The 11,035-nt window shown below is 40.6% G+C and overlaps 1 protein-coding gene across 1 annotated transcript; it reads left to right on the top strand.

Moving 5' to 3' along the window:
* grem2b (gremlin 2, DAN family BMP antagonist b) lies at positions 1-10,900 on the top strand. The gene is made up of 2 exons (XM_034185308.1): positions 1-737; positions 9,195-10,900. The coding sequence occupies exon 2, from the start codon at positions 9,196-9,198 to the stop codon at positions 9,772-9,774; it is 579 nt and encodes a 192-aa protein (XP_034041199.1). The 5' UTR covers positions 1-737; position 9,195; the 3' UTR covers positions 9,775-10,900.
* The last annotated feature ends 135 nt before the right edge of the window (positions 10,901-11,035 follow it).

Genomic DNA, 11,035 nt, shown 5'->3' with positions numbered 1-11,035 from the left:
ATAAACAACATCAATATAATAGGCACATGAAATATACATTATGATAAATTCTGTCACTCCACCACTCAATAATCAGACCCGTACACAGGCCCACCAAGTGGGAAAAAAAATCCTCTGAAGCCGCCCCTGGAGAAGAATACACTGAAGAAAAAAAAGATAAAGGAAAACCTCTCATTTTGATATGTTGCATGCAAGATGGATGAGTTGGTGGGTATTACAAAAAAAATCAAAGAAAACTATCAGACAGAGAGAGAAAGACACATGTAAATGAAAGATGTGAAGCCTGGTTTGATTTACACAATGACCAAGACCAATAGGAAAAACCCTCCCAGTCTCGTGAAGGGAAAGGGGGGTGGTGGGGATTCAAACTGAGGCAGGCGCTGAGTTAAACATACTCGTAGACAGACTACAGCCTCCACTGCACTGAGACATGGGGTCACCGTGACTCAAAGCTGGGGCTTCTGAACCTACAAACAGAAATAACAAAGAGAGGAAATTGCAACTGAGAAAGTAAAAACGTCACACAACCAGTCGAGGAGGATGCCAAACTGACTACATGCAAAAGTTTCAACCTTCAGTGTGGTTGAAGAGGAGCAAGGACAAAGCCTAAGGATACTACACATTATGTTGCCATGGAAACCGAGAGCTGGAAGCAGACGCAGGGACCACTGAAGGTGGACGACCTCTCCTGACTGCATCCTCATCAGCTTACGGTCCACTGCACATCGAGGAGAGAGGTACACAAACCACATGATGTGCAAGAGTCAGATTGTGGTTTTTGTTTTTTTGTTTTTTTTGTAAGAAACTTTAAAACTTGAAATAATGTACTAAATGTGTAATATAAAGCCACATGATGTGAATGCATATTCATTTATTCTGCAATGCTGGCTGATTTTTTTCAGTTCTAAAAATATGAATTTAAAAAACTAATAAAAAAGTTATTTTCATGCAAAAGTACCACATAAAATTATAATGAATGTAAGGAGTTGAGCATTATTAGTCCTATTTATTCCACGTGGGTGCTGTAAATGAGCAACAACAGGCTTGAGTCTGAAATTGTAGAACTGTGTCATTTGCAGAGCACAGAAAAGAGGAGGTGCAGTGTTTCTGCCAGCAGTAGGAGTTTGATTCCCACTGGGGCCACCCATACTAAAAATATGTGCCTTTAAGGTGCCGTAAGGTGCACTGGATAACAACGTCAACCAAATTACTATAATCAGCTACTGAGGTTTTCAGAGAATTAGTATTGTGTGCAAGAGAATTAGTGAGTGATGACAGTGTGTTGTGCCGTACGTCTGAGGGAGATTAATAGACACTTCAGCTTTTCCAGTGAATATAAAAAAAGAACGTGCCATAACGATGTGAAGGTGCATAGTAAATATATGTCCTGTGTGTACAAAATATCTCATTTCTCCCCATGAAATGTGTGTGTTTGTATAAGGTATGCATGCGGTGAAGGGTAGTTAGTTTGCTTTCTGATCCGTCTTACAGACCCGGTGACCGTTCCACCTTGTACAGTCTGCTCTGATGTCAAAGAGGATTTTGCATGCAAATATATTCCCCCCCCAAAAAAAAATCCAAATCTTCATTTTGACCTTCTAAAAATAGCAAGGTATAGAAAATGCATGAAGTTTTGGCTTCGAAAATAGGCCAAAATAAGATACAGGTAGAATAAAATGGCACAAACTACCTTTTCTGATACAGTCACAAGCTGGATTTTTAGCAAAATATATATATAAAAAAATAACCATAATAATAGCCTTTAACTATTATTATTATTATTACTCAGAAGTATGAGAAATATTTAACATACAAAAATACAATGATTTAAAAGAATATTCCTTACATGATTAAAGAACTGAACTAAGTATTGCAGATAAACCCTTAATAAAATTAATTTTGAAATGCTGAAAAAAGACTGAACAATGGCAAAAAATAAATAAATAAATAAATAAATTGAATGTAAATTCATCATCTACTATTCATTTATTTGGCTGCCAGGACTGTTAATTTTGGCTCCCCAGTGAAGACACCGTCTGGAACTGAGTGGTCCCCCGAGTGGTCCCCCAGCTGAAAAAAGGTCAGGGTATTTAAAATTCAACATTCACCTTCCTGGTTGCGATACTGAACTCAAGTGACCTCACCAGAAAAGCAACAGGATTCATCAACACAAGCTCAAAACATTATGGCTCCCTTGGTTTAGATGATAGCAAAATTTTGAGGATTTTGACCAATCTATGCAAACTCAAAACAATTTAACTCTTTCAGATCAGAAGCTCATGCATTGAAAAAAGAGAATAGTTGAGCCAACTTAAATGAGTTGTTTTAGTTGGTAAAATCTAAATAAATGAAGTTGTTTTTAAGTTGAACTTAAGCTTGTAAGTTACAGTTGATCAAACGTACTATCTTAAGTTCAAACAACTTGATTTATTCAGGTGTTACCAATTGAAACAACTTAAGTTGGTTCTTTTTTCAGTGTGGGACATTAGGTTCCTCAATTTGATAAAACCTCTAGTACCTGTAAAAATAAGACTCAAACCATACAGCTGCAGTATGTGAGAAACTGGATGGACCTCAGGTTCTCCTAGTTCAGAAACCAGCAGGACCTGTCAACAGTCTCAGAAGAACATTGTTCCTTTAGTTGAGAAAGCAGGGTGATCTGTAAACTGCCTCAAAATAACACCTTAAAAAATTGAGGACCTGGTTATACCTGTAAACTCCAACTTCAAATAATGTTTCCGCTAGGAGAGAAACCAGCAAGATCTCCAAGATCATAATTAAAACAATGTGGTTCTAATGGTTGAGAGGCTGGTTGGACCTTAGGTCCATTCTAATTAAGAAATCGGCAGTACCTGTAAAACCGGTTTGAAAACTACACAACAAACTGGAGGGACCTTATATTCTGCTTGTTAAGAACCCAGCAGGGCCAGTAAAGTCCATGTCAATACAATCTGGCTCTACCAGTGAAGAATGCAGCAGGATATGTAATCTAAGGTTCCAAATAATACATTTAATGCAAAGTAAGGACCTGGTATTATAGCTGGTAGTATGACCTCAAAACAATATAGCTACACTAGTCGGGAAACCTACAAGGTCTGGAAACTCAGACTTGAAACAATATCTTTAAATTTCCCATTGGGGATTAATACATTTTTCATATCCATTCTCATCTAATCGCTCTTGTAGATGAGAAGTTGGTAAGACCTTTGCTTCCTCAGTTCCTCTATTTGAAAAACTGGCATAGGCTGTAAAATAAGACTCAAAATCATGTAGTTGCACGAAACTGAAGGAATCTCAGGTTTTACTATTCAAAATAATGCATCTCTATGAACTGAGGTACCAGTAATAGATTTAAATCACAACTCTCTGGACCTGTAAAATAACTCAAAGCAATACGACTGCACTAAACTGGAGGGATATCATGGATTCTGAGTGAATAAACCAGCAAAATCTTTAAACTGAGGCTCAGAACTACAGCACTGTGCTCGTAGAGTGCAAACCTTTCCCTTGGAAAAAAATTTCAAGGTCAAAGTCCTGTTAGAAGTGACTTTTCATTAGCTAAAATATAATACCAAATATAAGTCGAAAGGGCTTTTCAATGTTAACATCAAACATCTGCTAAATTCACAATATGGATCAGATGTGGATCAAACTTAGTCTATTCATTGAGAGCGGCAGTTTGCACCTCAGTGTCACAAATAAGAGTGATTGAGACACGTGTGTTTGAGATATAATGCAACATATACACTAAATGGGTTTTTTCAATATTAAATTCAAATATCCACAAAATCCACAATCCATATCAAACTTTGTTGGGTGATGGTGAGTGCCAGTCTCAGTTTAAAATATAAGTCCCTCAATTAAAAAAAAAAAAACGCCTGGAAATGTAAAACAAGACTCAAAACAACATGGCTGCACCAAACTGAAGGGATCTCAGGGTTTCCAAGTTAAGAAACATCACAATCTATAAACACTAGTACATCTCAATGAACTGAGGTTCCAATATTACCTTCAAGTTCAGACTCAAACCAGTTTTAGAAACCGTCATGGTGTGTAAAGACAGGCTCAAAAGAATAGGTCTTGTCCAGATGAGAAACCAGGGGATCTGTAGGGTACTTATTAAGGTTGTCCTGTTATTTAAGACTTACAAGAGTTACTCCCAAACACATTATGATTCCAGTGAGATTGGAAAGTGACATTAATCAGAGCAGTGAGGGTTGTCATCCTGATCTAAAGTAAGAAATCCTGCCCTGTCACATAGCGTCTGTCACTGCTCTTCATCCTTGACCTGAACACTTCATGCCGCGGCAGTGACGGAGGTCACTGCAAGGATGTATCCTTGCTAACACTTTATCAAGATGGATTGTAGTGACAAATATCTGCCAGGAGACTGCCTAAAAAGCAACCTCCTGGCAATGCTGGTATTAGATATGTTCACGTGTAGCACTAAGGGGCACCCCCCAACCCAAACCAACCCCTACCCACCCCAAGGCCTGATTGTTAATGAGCCAACAGACGAGTGTAGTTTGGGAAAATACAATCCGCAAATGCAGATAATGACATGGTTCCTCTTTGTGTAATTGGCTCCGAGTGAAAACATTTCATTTACTTTTCCTCCTCTCTTTCTCACTCTCTCCTTACATCCTGTCTGCGCACTCGTGTGTGTGTGTGTGTGTGTGCATGCGTGTGTTCGTGCGTGCACGTGTCTTTGCGGATATGCGTGTGCGATTGAGGTCTGAGCTGCACGGTGAATTAAATGCAGTCCTACTGTAATTAACTGCACTTAGCAGTCTGTGTGTGTGAGACTTTCTGACGCACCGATAATTGAGGCATCAGGTTTTGTTTGCTTTAACCTGCCTTTGAAGATGTGCTGGGAAGATGTTTCTCGCAGTTCACCGGGTACACATTTGAGCCTCTTCAAAAGATTCTTATTTGTATTTGTTTAGTAACTAGAACAGAAATTCCCCAAATGCTTAGCAGAGTCGGCTTTTAATCATTGAACTGATTTTAAAATCGAAGGTATTGTTGTGACTTAGATGTAAAACATCACCATGGTACTATAATGGCATTTTGAAAAACAAGTTCTCACTGATGAAAATAGTAAAAAGAAGAAGAAGAAAAAAGCAGGTCAGACGTCTCGAGTAATTTCATTAAATGTCTGAATTTTGGAACTAAGGTCTGCCACAGTTCAGTGAAGCACATCCCACAAGTATTTGTGGTTCTGGTAAAACACAAAGCTGTGTTTGCGGACAACGTTTGTGTTTAGCAGACAGAAAGGTCCTATACAGTTCTGTCTGCGCATTAACAGACAAAACCACAGTCACCGTCTGTCTCATGTTCTGTGCGTGTATCAAGAAGAGACAGAAAGCTTAAAGAAAAAGACGTATTAAGAAAAAGCGAAATAAACAGAGAAACAGCTAGATAAAGTTATACAGCTATGGGATGAACCTAAGCCGCTGTTGGCACTGGTTTGGTTTCCCAGCAGGTCATATATAGTCGATCACGACGCCCAGTCTCAGGCGCTACCATACAGCGCATCCAGAAGTATTCACAGCACTTCACTTTTTCCACATTTTGTTATGTTTACAGCCTTATTCCAAAATGAAGTAAATTCATTTTTCCCCATCAGAATTCTTCTCACAACACCCCATAATGACATGATTTTTTTTTTTTAAAACAACAATAAACCCTAAGAAATCACATGTACGTAAGTCTTCAAACTCTTTGCTCAGTACTTTGTTGATGCACTTTTGGCAGTGATTACAGCCTCAAGTCTTCTTGAATATAATGCCACAAGCTTGGCGCACCTATCTTTGGGCAATTTTGCCCATTCCTCTTTGCAGCACCAAGTTCCATCAGTTTGGATAGGGAGTATCAGTGCACAGCCATTACCAGATTTCTCCAGAGATGTTCAAACAGCCACTGAAGGACGTTGACAGTGTTGTCCTGAAGCCACTCCTTTGATATCTTGGCTATGTGTTTAAGGTCATTGTCCTGCTGAAAGATGAACCGTCAACCCAGTCTAAGGTCAAGAGCGCTCTGGAGCATGTTTTCATCCAGGATGTCTCTGTACATTGCTGCATTCATCTTTCCCTCAATCCTGACTAGTCTCCCAGTTCCTGCCGCTGAAAAACATCCCCACAGCATGATGCTGCTGCCACCATGCTTCACTGTAGGGATGGTCCCTGGTTTCCTCCAAACACAACGCCTGGCATTCACGCCAAAGAGTTCAATCTTTGTTCAAGTTTCAATCTTTGAAAAATGCTCAGCATCTTTAAAGTTTCTGACAACTTCCAACATGGCAACAGTAGAGGAAAAACAAAAGTGTATGCAGCAGTTTAGATGCAGGTGGTTTGTGTGGCCATTAAATAGTTCACAACAAAATATATAATAAAAAAAAATATTCCACCATTGTTGATGGTCTTCTTCCTGTACTTCCTGTGCCCCAAAGATTTCCAGAGTTACTGCTTCGTTTGGTCTGCATCTACAAGGTTTCAGAAAATGAACAAAATGTACGCCGAGTGTGGACAGAAGGTTCTGTGCACGCTTCAGTGTTGAGGATAACTGAGCCACCAAAGAAAAACTGCACACAAGCAGTTACCAGAAAAAAAGAAAATCACAGCCGCAAAAGACAAATGAGACTTTGTTGTAGATGGAAGGTAGAATATTTGAATACAGAATAGAGTCTCCTCTGCAGTAAGTGGTGTAAGGCCAAGGCAGAGACTGTGGTGCAGTTATTCTCACCAACCTTGTGCGATAGGTGTGCATGGGTCAAGTCAAGTCAAGTCAGGGAACATGTCCTGGTGCCACATGGAGCACACCCACTGAATCGGACCAGGTCCTGGATGGCAATCACCCAGACTGACAGCTGACTCAGCCCCACCTCTAGAAATAACAGCTACAGTCAAGTGAAACTACCGTGCATCTGCTTGGCTTTCTCCAGCCACTGGGGTCCTCAACACGTGCTGGATCATGCACCACATGTCCAAAATGTCATGGCTGGTACTCCCTCAACAATGCTAGTGATAATCCTGGAATAGATCCCTAGTGTGGTAGGTAGGTGTGTGTGTGTGTATCCAAAAATGTGTGAATAGAAAAGACATTTGAGCTATAGTAGGAGAGCTACGACCACTACCTTTGCACCGCCCCCCCCCAGGACTAAACCAAGCCAACTGTTTTAGGTCCCTTAGATGACCCCAAAACACAATCGGGATTTTCCCAAAAATAACAACTGGCCTCAAGTTATCCAGTTATCCAAGATTGCCACCAAAATAGGTTTTTTTTTTCCCACAAAAACACCTTTACACAACATATAAACAACTTAAATATCAGAGATTCAATGGGAAGACCATTGCAGGTCACAGCACACTCATTTGTGCCTAAACTAAATTCATTCATGGGTTTAACATTCAAAATGGTGTCCAAAATGGCCGCCAATAGACCCTTATTATTAAAATACATAGTAGGAACAAACAATAGACTTAATAATGACAGAAATCATTGGTGTTTCAGTGAAAAACCCTATTTTGGTGGCCATCTTGGACACCATCTTGGATAACTGGCTTGAGGCCAGTTTTTATTTTTGGGAACATCCTGATTGAATTTTGGGGTCATCTAATGAACCTAAAAAAGTTGGTTTGGTTTAGTCTTGGGGGGGTGCAAAGGTAGTGGTCGTAGCTCCCCTAGTACTACAATTTTGCTACATTTTTAAGTTTTGCTTTTGGCAAAACAGGTAGTTCAGAGAGTGAAGAAGGTGAACTACCAATGGGTAAACCTGGGCTCTGTTCCAGCTCACACTACGTCTGTGTTCTTGGACAAAACACTTCATCTGCATTGGCCCAGTACACTCAGTGGGTACCAGCCTTGGCTAGCGGACTATCCTGTGATGAATTGGCGACCCATCTGTTGGGAGTCACAGGTTCTCATCTACTTTATGCTATGGTACCTGGAGATAAGCACAGACACCACCAGGCCTCAGGGCCTTATTTACTTATTTTTAAAAAAAAATTTTTTAAAGGGCCATTGGATGGATTTCCAAATGTATTTGTCTTTTGAAAATTCTTTGAGGGAAATTTTCTTCAATAAGTTATCATCAGGCATGTGATTTGTTTGGCAGAATTAGTAACTTCGAGAACATTCCCTCTTTGATTGCCTCATAAAGACAGAAAACAGTGTTTTTTCGTTGCTCAGACACTCAACTAAATCAGATTTTAATTACAGTGTGCTAAAAAAATGATTTGTATTTTAGTTCTACAAATCTGTCTAGAATTCATGCAAACAAGTGTTATAGAAACAATGACAGGAAGGTTTAGCTGCTTGCACTTGATGAAGCAGAGCTGCCATGACCTCAGCGTCAAGGGGATGCAAAGGGACACCACAAACAAAAGTGGATTACGATCATTTGTTCCATGTTAGACAGAGGAGCAGGTCCAAGAAAGGAAGACTAACCTTGAGGCACTTTGGTTCTCTGTCAGACTTTGACTTGATGTCATGCAATGCTTGTCAAGCACAACATCTGTTGAAAAGATGCTTGAGTGATGGTCAAAAATTTGCTGGCATACAGCAGCGGCTGTGTGCTGGGACAGATACTCTACCGTTAATGCTGGAGGAATCACGTATCTTTTTGAGCGTGGTATGGAAAACCGGTGTGGTTGCTGGTGTGGCTGCGGGTCATTCTCAGTTCACTTTTCGCCACAGTACATCACCAAAGAGCAGGCAAGTGGACTCCCAAAGGGTACTGCAGAGTTCCCCAAGCTCTTCCCCTAATAACATACAGATGGTCGTCTCTAATGCCTGTTTACATATCTGCGGCATAGTTCATGACTAAAGTAAGCAAAGCCCTAATTATTTTACCCGGCGACGGGACCAATAAAATCAACTTCCCCTTCTCGTTATGGGTGTTTAAATGTATCCTTTGATGGCAGGCTTTTGTTTATTTTTGGAGAAGTTGCGTAGCCGAAAGGAAAACAAATAGAAGTAATGACACAGAGATGCTGACAAATGGAGGCCCTCGTGATGGATTCATTTCCTCGATGATGCCCAGAAGGCAAGAATGCACAAGCGACGTGGTTTAACGTGAACACCTGATAGGCACTTTTGCTTTTTTTTTTTCCAACTGCTCATGTGCAAACAAGTTTTACTTCTTGGAAATGTTCCGATGTTCCAGTGTAAGTAATTTGTCTCTCTTTTTGCAGAATGTTGTGGAGAATCACCCTCCCCATCCTACTTGCTGGGGTTCTTTGCATCACTGCAGAGATAAGAAAGCTCCGCCCACAGGGTTCCATCCCCTCCCCACACAAAAACAAAGGGAACTTGTCTTCAGAGCGTCATCACCGGCTACTCCACCGAAAACCAGAGGTGTTGTCGTCTAGCCGGGAGGCCCTGGTGGTTACAGAGCGCCGCTACCTCCGCAGAGACTGGTGCAAGACCCAACCCCTCCGTCAGACAGTGAGCGAGGAGGGCTGTCGCAGCCGCACTGTGGTCAACCGTTTTTGCTATGGCCAGTGCAACTCATTCTACATCCCCCGCCATATGGGCCCCAGTTCAGGCCAGGGTCAAAGTCGAGGCCAGTCTTCAGATTCTGCAAGGAAAAGCCATAATAAGGCCCAGGAACCATTCCAGTCCTGCTCCTTCTGCAGGCCGCATCGCGTCACGCAACTCACAGTGCAGCTCGACTGCCCTGACCTGCAGCCTCCTTTCAGACACCGTAAGGTGCAGAGGGTCAAACAGTGTCGCTGCATGTCCGTGGATGTGAGTGGAAATGGGAAACTGTGAGGAGAGACTTGCAAGTGCCACAAAGGACAGAAACCTTCAAAAGTCTGCAAATACAAAATAAATGACATGAATCACACACACAAAAAGGCATCCACCTTGAATTTAGAGACTATGAGACTTATTGGAAAAATGATGTTGAACAATATTGGTCAAAGAGGCTATTCAGCAGAAAAGTAGACTATGGCAGCCGATTTTGAACTTTCAAGAAAGTTTTTCCTGCCTGCTCTTATAAGTTGTACCACTCATATTTACAGCAGATCCGTAGGATAAGGTAGACCTGTGATTGATTCTTGGTCAGGCTACCCAACTGTGTTTTTGGAGAAGACACTTTGTCTGCGTTGTTCCAGTCTATCCAGCTGTAAATAGGCACTAGCATTGGCTGAGTAAGTAACCTATGCTGGACTGGTGTCCCATCCAGTGGGAATCCTGGACTCTCATACTATGGAATCTGGGAATAAACACCAGCACCAATGGACTCCAATGGACCTTTAGGGTCATAAACTTTTTCTTATTCACATTTACCCAAGTATTTATACATATCTGGGTACTGCTAGATTCCTTTATGATAAAGGAGATGTCAGAGGGCTTCTGAATTTTAATACCTGCAGATAATGTGGACGTTCCTTTCTGAGAGTGGATTGAGATTAAGTACACGCTTCATGAAAAAACCTGTAGATGTTTTTATCTGAAGGAGATGCTAACTTAAAATGGGCTGCTTTACAACTTTTATCTGACATCCTGAAACTTCTTAAGCTTGTGTGATGTCTTCAAAAACCATCTTAAGATCAAGATTTAATCCAGTTACTGAAGACACACACACAGCCAGGGCACCCATGTGCTGACGCACACGACCGGCAGTATACAGTGACAAATATTCAATCCAACAGGAAAAACAGCATTATGTAGGTGCAATGCAAACATATTTACAGTATATATATTTTATGTATGTGTGTAAGTATGTGAAAAATATATTAAATCTATTTCCTATGAAATGGTGGTATTTAAAGTGCATGCTGTTCTTTTCATTCTTACTTTGACAGCTGATGAAAGTGACAAAACAACCAGCAACAGAGTTGCAATTAAAACTGTATGAGTTCTTTTATTCAATAAATATATTTTTTCATGGTCTAGGGCATTTATTCAAAAACAAAGTGTTACACATGAACATGATCCTTTTTGCACCAGTAGCAGTTTCCACACATTAGAAAAGGCCAAACTGCATCAGAATTACATAAAATAAAGTGTGACTATATAAAGTAGA

This window comes from Thalassophryne amazonica, chromosome 13 (assembly GCF_902500255.1).
Source record: "Thalassophryne amazonica chromosome 13, fThaAma1.1, whole genome shotgun sequence".
Lineage (NCBI taxonomy): Eukaryota > Metazoa > Chordata > Actinopteri > Batrachoidiformes > Batrachoididae > Thalassophryne > Thalassophryne amazonica.
This window is presented reverse-complemented; position numbering and strand designations above follow the sequence as displayed.

What these genes read in the sequence shown, in the direction of transcription:
- grem2b (XM_034185308.1), top strand. Translation starts at nt 9,196, where the DNA reads ATGTTGTGGAGAATCACCCTCCCCATCCTACTTGCTGGGGTTCTTTGC.